Source organism: Aotus nancymaae, unplaced genomic scaffold (assembly GCF_030222135.1).
Source record: "Aotus nancymaae isolate 86718 unplaced genomic scaffold, 86718_ANA_hifiasm-v0.15.2.pri h1tg000003l, whole genome shotgun sequence".
In the NCBI taxonomy this organism is placed as follows: Eukaryota; Metazoa; Chordata; class Mammalia; order Primates; family Aotidae; genus Aotus; species Aotus nancymaae.
This window is the reverse complement of record NW_026988414.1, coordinates 36,524,123-36,545,910: the sequence shown is the minus strand read 5'-3', so window position 1 is coordinate 36,545,910 and position 21,788 is coordinate 36,524,123. Positions and strand designations below refer to the sequence as shown.

Here is a 21,788-nt window from a genome sequence, read left to right as displayed (position 1 = left end):
CGTGCAGCACTAGAGTTCCCTCAGGGGTGGCAGTCTCAGAACAGTCCAGCTTCAGCAGGCCGGGACGTATTGCCCTATCACGCTGCACTTCCGCCTCCTGGGGGCCCGCGCTGCTCACCTCGCTCACCTCCCGCGCTGCCCCAGTCACGAGTTTTCTTCGGGGGCCCACCCCTCCACTTGCTGATTGGGTGGCTTCTGAACCATTACTGTCCTCTGATTGGTTGTTCCCTTTTCGGCTCTCTAACACTGCCTAGGCCGACCGGATACACGGGTAGGGCTTCCGCTTCCCCCTTCTCCCTCCTCCCGCTTGTCCGCCTCAGCCAGTCGCTACCACAGCGGCGGCTGCCGGGCGCGGTGTCGGTGGGTTGGTTGGTTTGTCTCTCACCGTTGGTGTCCGTGCCGTTGAATTGCCCGCCATGGCTGAGCTGGATCCGTTCGGCGCCCCTGCCGGCGCCCCTGGCGGTCCCGCGCTGGGGAATGGAGTGGCCGGCGCCGGCGAGGAAGACCCGGCCGCGGCCTTCTTGGCGCAGCAGGAGAGCGAGATTGCGGGCATCGAGAACGACGAGGCCTTCGCCATCCTGGACGGCGGCGCCCCCGGGCCCCAGCCGCACGGCGAGCCGCCGGGAGGTCCGGGTGAGAATGCGGGCGCGTTTGGGGCGAGAGGACTTGTCTGGAAACTCGGCCCACAGTGGGTCCGAGAGCTTCTGTGTGACTCGTGTTCCTTACTGAATTAGGAGGTTACGGAGCAGTGCAAAGAGGAAACGAGACCCTGGCCCAGTCATGCAGAAACCTGGGTTCGAGAAGCCTGTTCGGTTCTCAGTGTGTGAGTGCTTCTGGGCGCGGGTGGAGCGAGAAAGCAAGTGTAGAGTGGCAGGCTCCGGAGCCGGAAGAAGCCCGTTCATTTCAGCAACTTTTCATTAAGCACTGTGCCTTTAGTCCTGTCTCTGAAGCAACCGCATTGGCGCAGTTTGTCCAGACTTCAAAGCAAGTCTGAGCCGAGAACGGAACTCCAGTTATCAGAAAAGCAGGGCAGAAAAAAATAAGAATGGAAATACCGGTTTTGAGAGATACCAACAAAAGTAGCATTGCAGTTCAACATTTAAGCTCTTCAGGTGTGCAGAATTTTGGATTACGAGGAGCGAGCATTGAGTAGGGAACTCAAGAAAGATGGTCTGGGTCTGGAGAAAGAACTCCTGCCAAGCGGGGAAGGAGTTTACTATCGTTGAGCTATTGATTTACACCCAGGACTTCTGGAGCTCTTCCTCTGGGAACAGCTTTGGTAGGTAGTATTGTCCAAGCGGAACCCAAGATTAGCCTAAACCAATCAGGGAAGGATGAAGAGGTGAATAGAGAATGTTCGCAGCCAAACGCAAGTAAAAACGGGGCAGGTAGGATGACAGTTTGACCTTTGGATGCCTTACCTGTGTGTGATGCTTAGGATCATGAGTGGAAAAGACCTATTTAGTTACAGAGAAGTAGGAAATTTAGCCAGAAGAAATGAGATACGGCTTTTCATCCACTTAAAAAATTCCAACTAAGGGAGAATAGGGCACTACTGGGGCACATAGGAGTAGTGTCTACACTACCCCAAATTCAAACCTTAAGGGGCCAGGTGGGTAACAGACACGGGAGAAGCTGGCTTGACATGAGACAGTAGAAGTGTTGGAGACTGAGGCTTTGGTGCAGTAGAGTAGTGTTCTATGTAAAGGCATTTAGACCCAGCTGTCTCAAGTTACTATGCCAGCCAAGCAGAAACTTTTGAGGGATGGGGAGAGGGGTGCTGCTAATTTGCAGCCTGAGTTTTTGACGGCACCATGTTGCTTCCTAAGTAAATCAGTCCCCCAATAAGAACTTAATGAGAATATGTAATATGCCTGAATATGCAACTTATAGCAAGTAGTTGAACTAAACTGGGCTGTGATTGCAAGATGAAGTTGACCTTAAGTCATTAGGAGATATTTTTTCATTGGGTGGTCTTTAACATTTAAGAAGTGACTTGCTTAAAAAAGCACGGGTTAGGCCGGGCGCGGTGGCTCATGCCTGTAATCCCAGCACTTTGGGAGGCCGAGGCGGGTGGATCACGAGGTCAAGAGATCGAGACCATCCTGGTCAACATGGTGAAACCCCGTCTCTACTAACACAAAAAATTAGCTGGGCATGGTGGCGCGTGCCTGTAATCCCAGCTACTCAGGAGGCTGAGGCAGGAGAATTGCCTGAACCCAGGAGGCGGAGGTTGCGGTGAGCCAAGATAGCGCCATTGCACTCCAGCCTGGGTAACGAGCGAAACTCCGTCTCAAAAAAAAAAAAAAAAGGCACGGGTTAGTAGCTGAGCCCCAAGTCTACCCACTCTTAGAATGTACCACATTCTGTTGCAGTGTTTAGTTGTTTTAGCAGGGGTGTGATAAGAGGCAGTTGTGGCTGTCCCAAGTAGATCAGATTTGGAAGAAGCAGGACCCGAGATCTATAGTTGGAAGATTGTCCTGATTCAAGGACAGCGTTACTCTTACTGTTTTATCCCCACTACCTAGCAGTGTGTCTGGCATGTAGATGCTCACGTTTGACAAAGAAATGGGCAGAAATGTCAGATCCAGTGGTCCTATGTAGAACTGACAGATCTTGGTGATGGGCAGTTAGGGAAAGTAAAAGGAAGAGAACAGAGTTGGATACTTAGGTCCTTTGTGCATCAAGGCTTCAGCAAAAGGAAGGAAAGAAATGGTTGCTGACTTAGTTCCTAGGAAGGACTTTCTCAGTGAACTAAGCATTTGTTGACTTAAAGCCAGATTCCTGACAGTGTAATTGAGGTTGGTAATATGCAGTGGTCAGCATTTCCTTTGGGGATTACAGAATTGGACACTTTTTCTGTCTTAGTTTTCTTTTTCCTTTTTTTTTTTTTTTAAGATATGGTCTAGTGGTTAAGATTGTATGCTATCCTAAGCTGCTTGAGTGTGAGTTTAGCTTTGTGATTTCAGGAAATGTATATAACTGCCACCAGTCTGGCCTCAGTTTTCTCCTTTGTAAAAGTTGCATAATATAATTTATAATGCTATGTGGCATCTTTAGGATTACATTAAAAAGTGTCTATGAAGTGCTTACAGTTATATAGTTAGTATCCAGTGAATTCCAGCTACTGTTAGAGAAAGGAGTTACAAGGCGTTTAGGCTTTGAAGTGTACTGAGGAAATTGAGAGGTTTTAGGTGGGAGCTGTCTTTCTGATGTTATACAGAGATAAATAGTCAGTTGCCTATAACAGATGGATGAAAGGAAAATAAACCAGCCCTAGCCTTGTGGAAAACTCCCGTGGAGGATGGGCACAGGCAAAAACCAGAGGGGTTAGGGCTGAGCTTTGGATGACTCCCTTGGTTGTTAAGAGATCCAGAGAAGAGACATAGGTTTAGAGGCAGGAAGTAACCAGCTGGGTGAAGTTACTTGGGAGGGGGATATTGAGAAGAACAGGTGGTCATGAAGGAGGCAGCACAAGTGGAGCTGTTGAAAAGCTCAATCATGAGGGCTGAGTGGGGGAAGAGAACAGGAGAGACAAGCCACACAGAGAGAGTATGACAGTGGGGCACTATTATGATTTGTTTTCATTTTGTTTTTGAGACAGAGTCTTGCTCTGTCGCCCAGGCTGGAGTATAGTGGCGTTATCTCTGTTCACTGCAACCTCCACCTCTTGGGTTCAGACAATTCTGCCTCAGCCTTCTGAGTAGCTGGGATTACAGGTGTGTGCCACCATGTTCAGCTAATTTTTGTATCTTTACTAGAGACGAAGTTTTACCATGTTGGCCAGGCTGGTCTTGAATTCCTGACCTCAAGTGATCTGCCTGCCTCGGCGTCCCAAAATGTTAGGATTATAGGCGTGAGCCACTGCGCCCCGCCTATTCATTTTGTTTTTGACAAGTTATTTCTTGTAGGAGAAAAAGAGATGTAGATGAATTAAAGGGAAGCTTTCGGGAGAAGTAATTTTATTGGTAACAGTGGTGGAGGGAAGTTTAGGGAAATCTCATGCATGATAGTTAATTATACTGCACATTTGCTGTGTACCAGATACACTTTCAGATCCCGGCAGTAGCTCCATGGATTAAGTGATAGTGTCATATTTCAGATGAAAATGGATATCAGTGTGGAAGTTTAGCAGTGTCCCTAAGGTAGCAAGGTAATAAATGGCTCAAGTGCAGCTTCAAACCTATCTCTGTTTGACTTCAAATGTTTCTGGAATGTGGAAAGTTGAAGGTGGGTTTGGGACAGAGTCTTTCACTTTTAAAAACTTAATATGGCCCTTTTTCTTTTCTTTTTTTTTTTTTTTTGGTGCCGTGACTTGGATGCGTGGCCCTTTTTCTGTCTGGAGTTCCTGAAAGGCCCTAGAAAGGTTCCTTCTGAAGCATCATGTGGCTTAGTTTGGTTGTCCTAGTAAGTCAAGATATCCTTTCTGCATGTTTCCAAAGCAATAGAGGATCCCTTGACTTGAGCTAGTTGTTTATTCATGTAAGAATGTTAGTGCAGTAATACAGTAACTAATAAAGAGGAAAGCAGATGTCACTGGGTCTGGAGGAGTCTTCAGACAGACAGCATGTGATTTTGAAGATGTGGGATGAGGATTGCTTCTTGTTTTTTGTGTGGAGTAGTGATCAAAGTCTCTTCTATTCCAGCCCAGGGCTGGACTGTATTAGTAGATAGTTGGTATGTCAACTGTACTATATTAACCATAACGTAGGCCTGGCCAGACTAGCCATTGTAGGATCTAGGATTTAAAACTATCTCACTCTTCTGTCTTACACAAAAATAAATTCCAGGTGGATTAAAAAGAGACATTTAAAAGGTAAAAGAAGAAAAAATATTTGTCTATCTCATAGTAGGAAAGGCCTTCAGCATAAACGCAGATACAGAAATCATAAGTCTATCAGGTCTACATATACAAATTAAGTTGTTCTGGGGTTAAATATCATAAACCACATCAAAAGAAACTAGGGAAAATATTTGACTATTAATACAGAGCAAATACTTAGAGATCAAAAAATAGCAGGAAAATAGACAAATTCAGAAAATTTGGTAAGAAAAACAAATGTCGGGTATGCGATTACATCACTGAAATAAGATTGGCATAGCAAACCCCCATGAGTTTTTTCCATTATTAAATTAGCAAAAATTTTAAAACATGATCAAGCACAGTCCCTAGTACCAGTGAAGTTCTAAGAAATGGGACACTTGTGCGCCAGTAGTAATATAAACTGGTGGACTAATAGGGACAAGTGAGTGGGTTTTTGTTTTTGAGATAGAGTCTGGAGTACTAGTGGCATGATCTCAGCTCACTGCAACCCCTGCCTCCTGAGTTCAGGCGATTCTCCTGCCTCATCCTCTGGAGTAGCTGGAATTACAGGCATGTGTCACCACACCCGGGTAATTTTTATATTTTTAGTAGAGACAGGGTTTCGCCATGTTGGCCAGGCTGGTCTTGAATTCCTGACCTAAGGTGATCCTTGTGGGTAGGGTTTTAGAATTCTTTAAAATACATATCCTGGGCTGAGTTCCATGCCACTGCATTCCAGCCTGGGCAAAAGAGTGAAACTTCATCTCAAAAAATAAAATATATATCCTGGCCAGGCGTGGATTACAGCCTGGTACCTGTATTCCCAGTGCTTTGGGGGGCTGAGGTGGGTGGATCATCTGATGTCAAGAGTTTGAGACCATCCTGGCCAATGTGGCAAAACTAAGTCTCCACTAAAACTACAAAAAAAGCCAGGCGTGGTAGCTTACACTTGTAGTCCCAGTTACTGAGGAGGCTGAGGCAGGAAAATCACTTGAACAACCCGAGATACGGAGGTTGCAGTGAGCCAAGATTGCAGCACTTCGTTCCAGCCTGGGTGACAGAGAAAAACTCTGCATCAAAATAAATAAATAAAATACGTATCCTGTGATCCAGCGATTCTTTTTTTTATTATTTATTTTTTTGAGATGGAGTCGCTCTGTGGCCCAGGCTGGAGTGCAGTGGCGCAATCTTGACTCACTACAACCTCTGCGTGCTGGGTTCAAGCTATTTTCCTGCTTCAGCCTCCTGAGTAGCTGGGATTACAGGCCCATGCCACCACCCTGGCTAATTTTTGTGTTTTTACTAAACCGGGTTTCACCATGTTGGCCAGGCAGGTCTGGAACTCCTGACCTCAGGTGATCTGCCCACCTGAGCCTCCCAAAGTGCTGGGATTATAGGCGTGAGCCACTGCACCCTGCTGTAACCCAGCAATTCTACACCAAGGAATTTATTACAGAGGTAATACATTTTACTACTTTAAGCTATGTGTCGCCTACCTATATAATTTTTTAAGCATTCTATAGAGTTTTGGAAATACGAAGTTTACCAAAATAATAAAAGTATGGGGGAAGCATATTCTGTTTCACCTCTGTAATAAATTCCTTGGTGTAGAGTTCCTGAGTTATGGCCGGGCGCAGTGGCTCATGCCTGTAATCCCAGCACTTTGGGAGGCCCACGCAGGTGGATCACTTGAGTCCAGGAATTTGAGAACAGCCTGGGCAGCATGGCAAAACCCCCTCTCTATGAAAAACAGAAAAATGAGCCAGGCATGGTGGCACATGCCTGTAGTCGCAGCTCCTGCGGGGACTGAGGTGGGAGGATCCCTTGAGCCTAGAAGGTTGAGGCTACAGTAAGCCGTGATTGGGCCACTGTGCTCCAGCCTGGCTGACAGAGCAAGACTGTCTCAAAAATGAAGCTGCGTGTCTCTGCTCACTATGGGGTGACTCCAGGCCATACTTTTTTTTCCCCTCTTCTGCAGAACTTTCATAGAGAAATACTGTTCTCTGAGACTCTTCTGCCAGTCTTCCATTTGTTACCACTGTAAACTAGAAAACCGAATCTTAAAAGCTTTTGGACTTGGGAGCTTGAGGACAGATGTGTCCACATTTTGGTGAAATTTGTATATAAGCACATCTTGGTTTTATTGTTTTGTTGTTGTATATAGCACCTACCATAGGGATAGCATTTACTAGTTCAGGGTTCATACAGCTTATAATACTATATTCTGCTGTACAACCCTTTGGTCCAATGTTTGACCAGTCTTCATTGACAGACCAAAATCTTATGTCTTGCAGATGCTGTTGATGGAGTAATGAATGGCGAATACTACCAGGTATGGAGTACTCTGATTCTGTTCATTGATAGTGATTGAGTCTTCCTTTCCCGGATTTTAATTGACTGACCTAGAAAGAAACCCCAGTCCTTTGACTTTCCTGGATGTGTTATTGGCTGGTATGTTATCTGCCAAAGTGGCAGGAGTTAAAGAGAGGTAGCATTGATAAAAAGAGAACTGTTTTAAAATGTTATTTACCTGGCCCTCGTGTTAACACCTTATTTCTCAATAAATCACCCTTCGCCAGGCGCGGTGGCTTACGCCTGTAATCCCAACACTTTGGGAGGCCAAGGCGGGTGGATCACCAGGTCACGAGATCAAGACCATCCTGGCCAACATAGTGAAAACCCGTCTCCACTAGAATACAAAAATTAGCTGGGCTTGGTGGCACGCGCCTGTAGTCCCAGCTACTCGGGAGGCTGAGGCAGAATTGCTTGAACCCACAAGGTGGAGGTTGCAGTGAGCCTGGTGTCTGGCAACAGAGCGAGACTCTGTCTCAAAAAAAAAAAAAAAGAAATCACCCTTCAAATGACACTGTGTTAAGTGCAGTAAGTTAATACCACTTAAATAATTACACTTTAAATAATTCTCCTTCTATCTTTGTTTATAATCTGGTTAGGTTAACCTGCTAATATTCCTTAGTTCAGTGAGTGGCGTATGGAGTAATTCTCTAAAGATTAACATTTGAGTTTTTTTTTTTTTGAAACGGAGTCTCATTCTGTTACCCAGGGTGCCAGGGTGTAGTGCAGTGGTGCAATCTCGTCCCACTGCAACCTCCACCTCCTGGGTTCAAGCGATTCTTCTGCCTCAGACTCCCAAGTAGCTGAAATTACAGGCACTGGCCACCACGCCTGGCTAATTTTTTGTGTTTTTAGTAGAGATGGGGTTTCACCATGTTGGCCAGGCTGGTCTTGAACTCCTGGACTCAAGGGATCCCCCTGCCTCAGCCTCCCAAAGTGCTCGGATTACAGGCGCGAGCCACCCTGCCTGACCTATGTTGTAGTTTTTTTTTTTTTTTTTTTTGGTTGGGGGGACGGAGTCTCATTCTGTCGCCCAGACTGGAGTGCAGTGGTACAGTCTCGGCTCACTGCAGCCTCTGCCTCCTAGGTTCAAGCAGTTCTGCCTCAGCCTACCAAGTAGCTAGGATTACAGGCACATGCCAGTACTGCCCAGTTAAATTTTTGTATTTTTAGTAGAGATGGGTTTCACTATGTTGGCCAGGCTGACCTCACATGATCCACCCACCTAGGCCTCCCAAAGTGCTGGAATTGCAGGAATGAGTCACTGTGCTCGGCCTATGTTGTTGCTTTTAAGGTAGTTCTTTAACATTTTACAATAGCCACCATTGTTGTTAGAACCAAGGGTTCTAACTTGGATGAAGTACATTTCAGGAAGGAATTCTTGGTAATAATAGAGCACAATTGTGTTTTGTGTTAAGGAAAGTAATGGTCCAACAGACAGTTATGCAGCTATTTCACAAGTGGATCGATTGCAGTCAGAGCCTGAAAGTATCCGTAAATGGAGAGAAGAGCAAACGGAACGCTTGGAAGCTCTTGGTAAGGAATCCCTTTCTGCCTTTGGGTGTCTATTTTCAGTGGAGTAGTTGACCTACACTCTACTTCTATCCCTTTTTAGCTCAAATTAGCCAGTGTCCTTGTCTGGTCTTTGGGAAGATAACTTTCTCAGCCTGAAGGTTACAAGGCTACCTGCACAGAGATGCCCAATCACAGGCCATTCCGTGAGGAATAGGGTAGCCTGGAGAGCTCCAAGATCCTCTCACAGGAAGAGCATAGAGATGCTGTGACTAGAGCCCTGGACTTGGAGTGAAAGACTAGATTCCAGCCTGAACTTACTAGCTGTGGGCGCTTGATTCTCAAACTTTTCAGAGTCTTGCTTGTATCATTGTCTTTGAAGTAAAATGAGTGTTATTGACCTCAAGAGTAACCTCAGGTGGTGTTTATAGAGTGCTTTGTAAACTTGAAGGATTCAGGTTTCACATGTCCATGGACTTTTACGGTCCATTTTTCATTTGAAAGCTGAATGAATTTAAGGTAACATGAGGAAAATGAGATATGTTAGGAAAAATGTACAATTTGTTTTTCCTACCTTAATATCTCTGTAAGGTAAGTTTTACAATTTTACAGGTGAAGAAAGTGGAGGAGAGGTAGAATAAGTATTTGGAATACTCAGCTAAGAAATGGTATGAGTCACAATTTCAGCTGGCATCTGCCTTGCTTCAAAGTCACTACCCATCCCCATAAGCCACATTGCTTTGTAAACATTTAATGTGCACGGCCATCAAGTCACACAGCCTGGCCTTTGATAAAGAGTTGTGTACATGGAGTGTCACCTGTTGGTTTGTGATCAGGGGAGACTTGTGTCTATACGTGATAGATTGGAGAAATATGCAGAGTACGAGGATATAATCCACACTGTGGTCTTTTCTTTGTTTTTTCTTTTTCTTTTTTTAATCAGCTGATTTTAAGATTCATCTTTTCTCAACTTTACAGAAGAGGAAAATAAACGTGTACATCCCCAGATTCAGTAATTAGTATTTCACCATATTGAGTTATCTTTACATAAATGATATGTTCTATACATACACACACATACACAAATTGTTTTGGCTGACCTACTGTAAGATAAAGACACCATATACTTCATGTCTAAATGTTTCAATGTACACCTCCTAGAAGTAATGACATTCTCCTTTGTAACCACAGTGTCAGCAGTATTATCCCTCTTGAGAACTGTTGAACTAGTGAAAACATGAGTCCTTATTTTTCAGATGGGATAACTGACACCCAGAAATAGGAAGGGACATGACTCAGATGACACAGCCAATTAGTGCCAAATCATTTATCTCTCTAGTCCTTTTATCTCTCTAGTCCAATTTAGATGGCTTTCAGAACAAAGAGTACACTTAATATTTGAACCTTTACAGCAGGGCGCGGTGGCTCACGCCTGTAATCCCAGCAGTTTGGGAGGCTGAGGCAGGCAGATCATGAGGTCAAGAGATCAAGACCATCCTGGCCAACATGGTGAAACCCCATCTCTACTAAAAATACAAAAATTAGCTGGGCGTGGTGGCGCGCCTGTAGTCCCAGCTACTCGGGAGGCTGAGGCAGGAGAATTGCTTGAACCCGGGAGGTGGAGGTTGCATCAGCCGAGATCGTGCCACTGCACTCCAGCCTGGCGCCTGGCAATGGAGCGAGACTCTGTCTCAAAAAAAAAAAATTTTGAACCTTTATAGCACCATTCAGTAGTAATTTTTGAGGTGGAAATATTCTGTATTTGTGCTGTCTAGTATGGTAGCCACTAACCACATGTAACTGTTAAATACTTGAAATGTGGCTTCACATTTCAAGTGTGACTTAGGAACTTAATTTTAAATTTTCTTTAATTTTAATAAATTTACATTGAAGTAGCCACGTGTAGCTAGTAGCTGCCATATTGATATTGAACAGTGGAGCTGTAGGAAGATTGGACAGTGAAGCTGTAGGAAAATTGGTCCTGACAGCTTTGGTCCTTGATTGTTCTTTGTGTTTCTTGAGTAGGCTTAGAGGCAAGATTTAGCTGGTCTTAGTACCACTGGAGTATTTTTCATGTTATAGAACCCAACTTTATCTTTTCTGTTTCCCCAAGCTTTAGCAGTTTTTCTTCTCCATGGAGAGAGTATACTTTGGTGTCTGGAAAGATTTAATTTTTCAATTATGAAATTGGGTACTTGGGGAATACGCTTATGAGCCGTTTTCTTAATTCAAAGTGCTTTTCTGAGAGAAGTAAAACATTTGGCCCTGCATTCCAATGGAATTGAATTTACTTGATTCATGAACAAGGTGTTCCTTCAGTTTCACCTTTTTTCCTTGCAAAAACTGAGAAAACACATGATGCTAAAAATAAGAGAACCAGTGCCAGTGGTTTTCAACCTAGCTGCTGGCTACATTCTCAAGTCATTTTCTTTTCTGTGACCAGTAATGAGGGTGGTCAGAAAGGTGTTCTCTAAGGGGACTCTTCCTCTTCATCCTATGAGGGGAAGAATTCTAAATTAGTATTGCAGTGGCACTAAAACTGCAAAAGCCAGAAGATTAATTAAAATGTACTGATTTATGCAGTAACCGCAGTCTGTTCAGCAGGTCACCATTTTTATTTAATTTTTCAGAGATAAATTTTATATTTTAGTCCTAATGGATAATAAATGTTAAATGATCATTAAAATACATTGAAAGAAAATACTGTCCAATCAAAAGGTAATTATTTGGAAGTAATTTCACCATGATTGAAAAGGGGTCCTTACATTTTAAATTAGATGTTGCCACATGGCACTTCTAGCCCACAGCTTCTTATTGCAGCATAGCATCTTCCATTCCACATACCTACTTCATGCCATGGGTAGACATATGTTAGAGGTTTACTGTAGAGGCTGGGCATGGTAGCTTATGTCTGTAATCCCAGTACTTCAGGAGACTGAGGTGGGAGGATCACTTGAGCTCAGGAGTTGAGGACCAGCTGGGGCACCATAGTGAGACCCCATTTCTAAAAAAAAAAAAAAAAAAAAAACGGGGTGGTGGTGCATGCCAGTGGTCCCAGCTACTTAGGAGATTGAGGTGGGAGGATCACTTGAGCCTGGGAGATTGAGGCTGCAGTGAGCTGTGATAGCACCACTACACTACAGCCTGAGCTACAGAGTGAGACCCTGTCTCAAACAAAACAAAAATATATATATACTGTATATACTTTAGAGTCATCAGTAAAAAATCTGAGAAAATGATTCTTCTTCTGAACGATAGATCACCTTCTGACAAATTAGATACCAAGATGAGCATTCTTTCTAACCTCAAACTTGGGGGAGTTTCTAGCTGCTATTAGGCTTTTCCTTAGAGTTACACACAGTCTTTTGCTGGTTGTTACTATAAGACCTTTCTTGCAAAGGTCCTAAAAATTCCCTTTGTTTTTCATCCCTTCTAGTAGTTACTTGACGCCACTGCTGCTTTCTACTCTCTTCAAAAACACTAATTACAGTTTGGGCTCTTGTGCTATTCTTTTGAAGTTCTGTTCAGATCACTGGTGGCCACCTTCTAGTCACATCTTATGATTATTTCTAGGCTTGCCTCCCTTTCTGTCCCTCCCTTTGGAGGAAGCGTAATGAGGTAAGCAAAGTGCAAGCTTTAGACCCAGATCTGGATTTGAGTCTTGGATCTGTCACTTATAATAACCTTTAGGAAGTTCACTCAAACTTCCTGAGCTTTATTTTTTTTCACTGCTGAAAATGGGATCAGAGTTTGCCTTCTTGGGATTGTTGTAAAGATTGAGTGAGATATCTATAAAACACCTGCCAGACAGACAGAATGTCCAGAAGAACTCGTTTAAAGTGAAGTATCAGGTTAACTCTTAAGTGTCAGCTGCCTCAGTGGTTATGACATGTATTTCTTTCTTTCTTTCTTTCTTTCTTTTTTTGAGGCAAGAGTCTCACTTTGTTGCCTAGGCCGAAGTGTAGTGGCATGATCTCAGCTCACTGTAACCTCTGCCTCCCAGATTCAAGCAATTCTCCTGTGTCAGCCTCCTGAGTAGCTAGGATTACAGGCATGTGCCACCACATCTAGCGAATGTTTTGTATTTTTAGTAGAGACAGGGTTTCACCATGTTGGCCAGGCTGGTCTTGAACTCATGACCTCAGATTATCCACCTGCCTCAGCCTCCCAAAGTGCTGGGATTATAGACATGAGCCACCATGACCAGCCAGCATGTGTTTCTTTATCTCCCACTATGTACTGATGTATGTCTCTTTGAGACAGAGTTTCGCTCTTGTTGCCCAGGCTGGAGTGCAATGGCGTGATCTGGGCTCACCACAACCTCTGCCTCCCAGGTTCAAGTGATTTTCCTGTCCCAGCCTCTTGAGTAGCTGGGATTTCAGGCGTGTGCCACCACGCCCGGCTAATTTTTTATATTTTTAGTAGAGACGGGGCTTCTCCATGTTGGTCAGGCTGGTCTTGAACTCCCAACCTCAGGTGATCCACCACCTTGGCCTCCCAAAGTGCTGGGATTATAGGCGTGAGCCACCGTGCCCAGCCATCTACTGATGTATGCCTCTTCAGCTCAGTGTCTTAGGGAAAACTATATTTAGTCCTCAGAAACTTCATGTTTTATGTTTGAGAATCCAGTCTAGGCAAACCTGCTAGGGGTGCATTTTCTTGCTCTCATTTCTAGAACCTTTTGGCTGTTAACAACGATCCCATACCTCTACCCTCTGCAGTTCTCTCCAGTGGAGTTTATTTTGTAGCTCTACCCTGCCTTTGCCACAAACGCACTCTGCAGACTAAGTAGGAGTAAATGCTTTGTGGTCCTCTCAAGTGCTAATATTCTGTATTTTATCATTCTCTGGTTCCTCAATCATCTCTACTTTTAGTAATTGTCCTAATAGCTCCCTGCTTCACAAAAGTACTTCGACTATATTTAGTTACGAGAGTGCCATCTTGTGTTCCAAAAAACCATTGTCAAACTTGGAATATGGACTAGTTTGTGAGAAGAGTTAAAAGATTATCTAAGATGAATACCCTACTCTGAACTAATATTGGCAGCATTGGTAAAGAATCATCTATAATTGTTTTTTTCCCCATTGGTGCCCAGAGGCTTTTTTTCTTACTAATATTAAAAGTCAGTATTTCCACATACACCCTTCTTTTTCGCTCTGCCAAAAACAAGACAAAACACAGCTAATGACCCACTAAGATGTCAGTAGACTGGGATAAGACCAGGAATAGGATCCAGGAATAGGACTGTGGAAAAGATCAGGAAGGAATAGAAGCACTGAAATCAGAGTTGGTTGTGCAAATGGGAAAAATAGAAGTTTATCTTCCCTCCCTACTCCTCTCCCCCACACAAATATGGACCTGCACCCACCATAAGTTCAGTAAGCCTCAGTTGTATTGTCTTTCTCTTCTCTCCCTTCAAAGATGCCAATTCTCGGAAGCAAGAAGCAGAGTGGAAAGAAAAGGCAATAAAGGAGCTAGAAGAGTGGTATGCGAGACAGGATGAGCAGCTACAGAAAACAAAAGCAAACAACAGGTCAGTCCATGGTGGTTGTAGCACACTTTGTTTTCCAGATTGAATCAAAGCCATTCTCAGCATCCAGTCTAGGTTTTTGGCTTCTGCCTCCTTTAGTGTGAAATGTCTGCAGTTTTTAAAGAAAGTACTTGAAACAGGTTGCAAGTCTCTCGGGTCTTGTGAGCATAATTCACTCTATTGTTTAGCCATCCCAATTGTAGTGACCTTAGCTGTCTGAGAGTTTGGTTAATATGCATCACCTGTAATGGTGTGAGTCAGCCAACGGAACAGTTACTTTTCATGGAACTCTGAAATGAAAGGTGGGTTTCATGAGTGCACCCAGATTTGGTTACTTTGGATATGATTATAGACTTGGTCATGTTGAGTCTCCTAAATACAGCCCTGCTCTCTGAAAGCCACTTCATGAAGGGGTTCATTGGCAGGAAAATGTGCTTTGTAATTAGGCAGCCAAGGATGTTCCAACGTAATTCCTTTAGAATTGAGGGTTCTGTGGGTACTTATCTGTGCCTTAAAAAGTCTTGAATTGACTTGTTAAAAATGCTCTGTTCGAAATAGATTTTACTCACTTATTGGTGGTTAAGGAGTTGTGGGGAGAAAAACACTTTCATTCTTGTATCACTCCCCACCAGCAGCTGGGTTTTAATGCCCTGCACTTAGAGCCCTTCTTGGAAGCAAGGAGGGGCATATGCAGTGTTGCTTCCCTCAGGGCAGGCAGGCGGATTGTTTCCTTTCCTAGGTTCAGAGCCCAGCTTTTACCAAATAGTCACTCCATTCACCTCAGTGTATAAATGGGCCAGACCAGGCCTGGGGATATTTTTGATTTTTAGGGTAGAGCCTTAGGTTCCTATGCAGAGGTGGGAAGCAAGTTGGATTAAGTGTCCTTGTCTCTAGCAGCTCTGTTAGAGACCTGCCAGGAGAGAGAGCCAACGGCTTTGCCAGCCAGCGCCGTTGTGAGGCAACTATGATAGAGCAGTTGGACTCTCTTTTGTATGCTAGCAGCCCTTCAGCTTATTGGATTCCAGCTTGATCGTGTCCTGGCCACCTCAGGTTCCATGTGGAGATCTGTGGGACTGCTCTCTGGTGTGCAGGGATTGTTCTCCGGTGTGCAGGCTGGGTTGCCAGTGGTGGTAGCTTCCATCAGCTACATGGGGCTGCTGTTGAACCTGTGGTCAGTAGGAGGTGCTGACGGGTCCAGGCTCCTGTGTCTTCTGCTCCCTCAAGATGATTTTCTTCCTGATGTTAAGTTCAGATTGGTAAAGCCAGGTGAGGATTGTGTGCAAGCACCGTGCAAGCCCTGGGAGCTCCCCCAGCCAGTGGCCCTGGCACTGGAGTTGACTTTGAAGTACTGCAGCCATGCTGACCCTCCCTGCATAGAGTCTCTGATGCTTCAGGAACTTGGCACACACATTTTCAAACTTAGATAATGAATATGTTGGTAATAACCTTTCTGTTGCAGAGATTTTTTCAAGTCAGTTTTGCTGAACTGTCAAGAAAAGGATACTCTGTATACAGAATCTGTTGTTCTCAGAGGGAGTAATGACACCTGTTTTTAGGAGCTCAGTCTTAAAAGTTTATTCCCTCCAGGCATGGAGTTTGGGCCTTGGTACCTTTCTTTACTTGGAACTGTAGAGTGTTGGGTAAGCTGGTCTCATAGGTGAACCTCTTGAGTTCCAGAGAGAAGAAGGGACTTTCCCAATACTCACTGAGAATGTAGAGCTGTTTAGGAAGCAGGTCAAGTGCCTTATGGGAACCTTGTAGCACAGGGCTGACCCTGAGAACATAAAACTAGTGACACACCTGCCACTGTCACCAGGGCTCTGGGACAGAAGGGATGGTTTTTACACTTGATTCCGGTGATTCTTGACTGGTTGGAGGCGGGAGCCATATGAAAGTCACTTTGGGGGACTTCTTCCAAAAGTCTACACCCTCCCCTGGAGATTTTTATATTGCTGATTGTTCTTCCCCATCCATGTTTGATTCTAAGCTTTAGAGTTCAAAGGAATAGGTCCCATTTAGACATATAAAGTAATTCATCCTTGTTATCTATCTATGGGTGAAGAGTGAATATTTTTAGAAAAGAAGGTGGGGGCCTGACACAATGGCTCACACCTGTAATCCCAGCATATTGGGAGGCCTAGGTGGGTGGATCACTTGAGGTCAGGAGTTTGAGACCAGCCTGGCCAACATGGTGAAACCCCGTCTCTACTAAAAACACAAAAAATCAGCCGGGTGTGGTGGCAGGTGCTTGTAATCCCAGCTACTTGGGAGGTTGAGGCAGGAGAATCACTAGAACCCGGGAAGTGGAGGTTGCATTGAGCTGAGATTGCGCCAGTGTACTCCAGCCTGGTCAACAGAGCAAGACTCAGTCTCAAAAATGAAAAGAAAAGAAAATGGGGTGCTCATTTCAAGCAAGTATCATTCTCCGTGGATAACTCTTGCAGTAGCTGGATGTTAAGGGGACCTGAGAGAAAAGGCACAACAATGAGAAGTTTGAAAGAGGAAATTCGGGGACAGGAAGGGCATCCAGTTATTGTGAGAGCATCCTCAGGCCTCCTGCCTGCTAGCTGCATCATTACTTGGTCACCAAAACACTAGGAGTACATCGTGCCTGGCACTGCAATGGGGGTGGGTGTGCAGCAGGCGGACGTGATTCTTGCCCTGCACAGTCTGTAGTCTATTGTCAGTCCCCAGACTGCATCTCCCTCCTTTTATTCCAAGTTGGGGCCTAAATGTCACTGCACAAGAGCTGTGAATTACTCAGTGACAGCCATGGAAAAGAATTTCCTTTTGATAGGAGCCAGCCAGAGCAGTGACTGACTCCTGCAGTTGGATGAGTTTGCTCATCAAGAACAACCCCAGAACATTTCCCTGTTACAGGTAGCACTTGTGCTTGTCACCTCTTTCAAGGCTTGGAAAGGTTTGGGGAACCCACAGTTCTCAGAGATGGCAAACATTTTTTTCTATGCCCACTTTGAGGCTGTTTATGAAATGAAGTTCTGCATTGTCTTCATGCCTCCAGAGCTTGTCCTGGGTTAGGCCTTCCTCTTCCCTCCCATCTCCTGAGCCTACCTGAGCCTCTTCTACCTTGGCTGAGGATTGCTACTTTCAGGTCCCCCATCTGCTGGGTGGAGAATAAACAAGTGGAGGGCCTTTTCTGTTTGTTCTGGGCCTGCAACCTTGACAGGGGATGTGCTTGTCACTGAGGAGCTCTTTGGTCTTGGGCTAGCTGCAAAGGAGCAAGAGCCTGGCATTCAAACTTTTGTTGTCTTAGTGGTACTTTGACAGGAGTCATGAAACCTCTATTCTCTTCTAGTGGAGGGAAACCCAAGTTGAAATCGAGTAGGTTTAGCCCTCTGTGTAAACCGAAAGGATTGTGGGTTTACAAGCCAGCCAGCCTTGCCTTTTCCTCCCACTCATTCTGCCCACAAACAACTCTGTTTTCCTGCTGAGTCACTTTAAGTTACAATCAGCCTGCTCTTTTTACTTTCTTTACATTCCCACAAAACACTACCTGTGTATAAGCAAAAATGGGAAAGAAGGAAGGGCATGTGTAGGCTTAAAAATTAACTGAAATTAAAATTACTAGAATTTACTTTCAAATAAATATGTGAGCTTAGTTTAATGACTAGACATGATTATCCTTGAAAAACGTCTTTCCCCTTGCCCACCCCAAGCCAGCTTCACAAAAGACAGGGTAAGACTCCATGAAGGAGGTTCCCCTACCCAGCCACAGTGGACAAGAGTGGGCTGGCTGAGTCCCGGGAGTCATTCCAGGGCAACAGAGAGTCAAAGCCAGCCTGGTCTCTCTGCTGTGAAAAATTCTCCACTCAGTCTGCCCCTCCTTCCTGTCTGAGAGCCCTGCCACGTTGAGAGTTAAGAAGGGATGAAGTTCTGGAATCTGGGCTACACCTTGTCAAAGCCAATTTAATCTGGTCTGGAAATATTCAGAAACTGTACTAGCTTCTTGAGCAGAGAGCCATATTCAGGAACAGCAGAAGCCAGGGCCAGAGTCCAGTGTTCTTCCCACCAGACCTCACCTCCAGCTGCTTTTTTCTGTAAGGTTGAGATTTTGAAATGACCATATGTGTTTTCAGGATTCTGAAAATGTATCCCACCCAGCCAATATGGGGAAGCAGTAGTTGGATAATCCAAGATAAGACTGGCTTTGGGTCCTAGCGCATCTGGTGTCTGGCAGGATTCCTGCCTGGTGATATTTACTGAGACAGGCAGGAAAGTGGCATGGCTTTCTGGGCACACACAGGCAGGGAAGAAGCATGACTATACAGTAGAAAGAGTCCTGGACTTAGGGCCAGGCTGCCTTAGTTGTGAGTCCTGAATGCTGCCACTGTGGTGTAGCCAAGCAAGTTGTTTCATCTCTAAGCCTCAGTTACCTCATCTATACAGCAGGGATGAGAACAGTGTCATAGGCTGTTATAGTTAAGGGCTGAATCAATGTAATGTATGTGAAATGGCTTAGTCCATGATTGGGTGCTTAATAAATGCCCGTTGCTGCTGGGGTAAGCCAAAGGGATGAAGTTGGCACTGCTCATTCTATCGTGGAAAAATCCACATGTGGGAAGGCCAGTGGAAAACCAGGCCTGCTGAAGTCTCCAGCGCTGGAAGCCTCACAGGAGTTAGGAAGGAGCCCTGAGAGCAGCTCCTTAGAGCACAGTTGCACCTCAATTGTGGATTTTAGATGTTTCTGCTTCTCAATGTTCTCTCTTTTTTCCTGCCTGCTTGCCTGCCTTTTGGACCTCTTGCTGTCTAGGGTGGCAGATGAAGCTTTCTACAAACAACCCTTCGCTGACGTGATTGGTTATGTGTATGTTGCAAAACTAATTCCTTTTTCTTGTGATTCTTTCTACTTTTTGTTTAGAGTTAATGCTCCTTTTATGTCACAAGTTGCTTTGCTTTTTAAATTATTTCAAATTGGCACTTTGGGGGCTACCTAAGAATTGATAAGCGGGGTATGATCCATTGATGAATCTTCCAGAATTGTGACTCCCTGTATCCTCTGATGGCCATTTTCATATTTGGGGTTTTGGAGGGAAGAAAGCTAACTCCCTTTCAAAATGTGTCATTCGTGATCTTATCTGGGAAGGGTTTGATGCTGGGGGGGAGCTCTGCCCTCTTGCTCTTGCACTTACACTCTGCCATGCCCTGTTGCCTGCCTGCCCCAAGTGGGAAGGAAGGAGGTCTCCCCACCTGGGAACAGGTGACAGTCCCAGGAGGTTAGGAGCCAGTGAGCAGCAGCACCTTGCATTGCCAAAGTCAGAGCTGTGGGGCAGCATTTTCCATACTTGGTTCATTCAAACAATGTGGGGTCTTTTGCCTCTCCCTCAGGCAGAAGAGTCCAGAGCAGAGGGGGTTGTCTCCAGTGGGTGTCTATAATTGTTCCTCTGTGGTCTTGCATGTCAGAAATTGCTATTTAGTGGTCAGCTTCTGATGCACAGGGAAGCCCCCAGCTTTGAGGTCAGGATAGATAAAATGTCTGTTATGGGCCACTTGGGCTTCTCCTCCAGCCCCATCTAAAAGAAACCTGCATCTTCTCTGGAGAAGCTGTTTTTTTGTTTTTGTTTTTGTTTTTTTAAGGATTCCTGTTATCAAAGCAATATTGCTGAAGAGTTGGAAACGGTTCTCATTGTCTCCTCCGTAAAAATTAGGACTGGCTTTATAAGGGAAGTAAGGGTGGAATGGAAGAGGAGAGGAACCTGTTGAAAGTGGACCATGAGCTGAGGCCTGTAGAGCCTCCCAGGGCCTATGACCTTGAGATGTTCATCCCCTTAGAAGACAGAACTGGGTTTCCTGGGCCCCCAGATGCATTTGCAGTGAGACTTGTGAAATGCTGGACTTACAGGTGGTGTTTGATTTGATTTCTGCACATTCTCTCTGGAGTAGAAATGGAGACTGGAAAGGTCGAGTCTGGTTTTGCTGGGCAGCTGGGTGGCCAGCAAAGCCAGCTGCACGTCCCCAAGCACAGATAGAGTGGCAAGGGCATGTCCAGCTTACTGACCATCTGCATTGAGCTCATTCTCATTTTCTATATCTGACCTAAAGTTTCTCTCGTTTCTTTTCTTCTCTTCACCTTTAAGCACAAACATAAACCATCCTTGCTACAGCCTAGAACAGTTAAGTAAACCTTTCTCGCTGCCCCTAACTGTGTGTGCCATGAAGTCGCAGTGTTGTAGTGGCTCTGGGCTTCAGCAGTGTTTGCCACAGCCATCCCTGTGATAGTGCCACCCTTCCGTCCCCCCAGACCAGTCATCTCCATTGCTTTTGCTTTGCCCGTGATGCTTGTTGGAGTAGATGAATATAGTGTGTCTTACGCTGTCCTTTCCGGCTGTAGCTCCCACCAGTTAATTCCGAACTGGGGGTGGGCTGACCTTGATGTGAAACAATGTTGGGGCAGCATCCTGCCAAAAAGCAGCTCACATTGGCTCTCCTGCCAGTGTGCCCTGAGTGGCCCCAAGGCACCCGGCTGGAGGGAAAATGGCAAACTTTTGGCTGAACTGGAGAATGTCCTAACAAACCCCCTTCCAGAATGGCTTTAGTCTCTAGTGCCTGCTAGCATGGGAGCTTTGTCTTGAATTCCTTTTGATCTGCCTTGTTTCTCTCCAGCCTTAGGAATAAATCTAGAGGCTATTGTGCAATGATCTATGGGCTTTTTAGAAGTCTCTAAGTTTCCTTGAAATTCCCATACAGCCCAGCGTAAAGTACTTAAGTTCTTGACCAGCCTGCTGCTTTGTTCTTGTTAATAAAAGCAGTGTGTAGCTGGCTAAGGACTTTTTATTAATGCTCCACAGGAGCAGAAACAGCCAGACAGAGACATAGTGAGCCCTGAACCAAACACCTGTATTCCAACATTTTACAGCACCCTGTGCCTAGGAGAGCCAGCCATGTGCCTACCCAAGTCTGACCTGGACCAGGGGCCATTATCTTGGGAAAGCCAGAATGCCATTAAGAAAGGGACAAATAGACAGTTGCTTGTGTAGCAAGGCAGCCACCAGGTTGTTCAAAGGGAGTTCTACATAAACCAATATATTTTGTTGTTGCTTCCAGGGCAGCAGAAGAAGCCTTTGTAAATGACATTGACGAGTCGTCCCCAGGCACTGAGTGGGAACGGGTGGCCCGGCTGTGTGACTTTAACCCCAAGTCCAGCAAGCAGGCCAAAGACGTCTCCCGCATGCGCTCAGTGCTCATCTCCCTCAAGCAGGCCCCGCTGGTGCACTGAAGAGCCACCCTGTGGAAACACTACATCTGCAATATCTTAATCCTTCTCAGTGAAGCTCTTCACAGTCATTGGATTAATTATGTTGAGTTCTTTTGGACCAAACCTTTTTGTCTTTAGAATTGATCATTGTTTGTATTGCATGTTTCCTTCAACTGTGTTCTCCCTGGCATTCAGAGAGGAGGGGGAGGAGGAAGAGAAAGGGAGGGAAGCCTTCCAACAGTAGCCTCAACCTGTGCTTTTGTGCATTATTCTGAGAATAAATTTCTGTTTCAAACTATCTTATGTGAAGCTTCTTTATTGTTCTCAAGATGTGTTGTAGTTTGGAGTGAGGCTGGAAGGGTTGAGGAATTTCCTTT

At 45.0% G+C, this 21,788-nt stretch overlaps 1 protein-coding gene across 5 annotated transcripts; it reads left to right on the top strand.

Moving 5' to 3' along the window:
• Positions 1-279: 279 nt before the first annotated feature.
• Positions 280-21,709, top strand: CLTA (clathrin light chain A). Of its 5 annotated transcripts, XM_012463358.2 has the most exons (7): positions 280-633; positions 7,099-7,136; positions 8,575-8,692; positions 14,090-14,201; positions 18,970-19,023; positions 20,294-20,329; positions 21,261-21,709. In XM_012463358.2, the coding sequence occupies exons 1-7, from the start codon at positions 417-419 to the stop codon at positions 21,430-21,432; spliced, it is 747 nt and encodes a 248-aa protein (XP_012318781.1). In that variant the 5' UTR covers positions 280-416; the 3' UTR covers positions 21,433-21,709. The 5 variants fall into 5 exon arrangements, with proteins under 5 accessions (XP_012318781.1, XP_012318783.1, XP_012318782.1 ...); XM_012463360.2 differs by lacking the exon at positions 18,970-19,023; XM_012463359.2 differs by lacking the exon at positions 20,294-20,329.
• Positions 21,710-21,788: the final 79 nt, after the last annotated feature.

What these genes read in the sequence shown, in the direction of transcription:
- CLTA (XM_012463358.2), top strand. Translation starts at nt 417, where the DNA reads ATGGCTGAGCTGGATCCGTTCGGCGCCCCTGCCGGCGCCCCTGGCGGT. An exon ending in CGAGCCGCCGGGAGGTCCGG is followed by an intron (nt 634 to 7,098) that starts GTGAGAATGCGG and finishes TATGTCTTGCAG; the next exon opens with ATGCTGTTGATGGAGTAATG. An exon ending in AAAACAAAAGCAAACAACAG is followed by an intron (nt 14,202 to 18,969) that starts GTCAGTCCATGG and finishes CTTGCTGTCTAG; the next exon opens with GGTGGCAGATGAAGCTTTCT.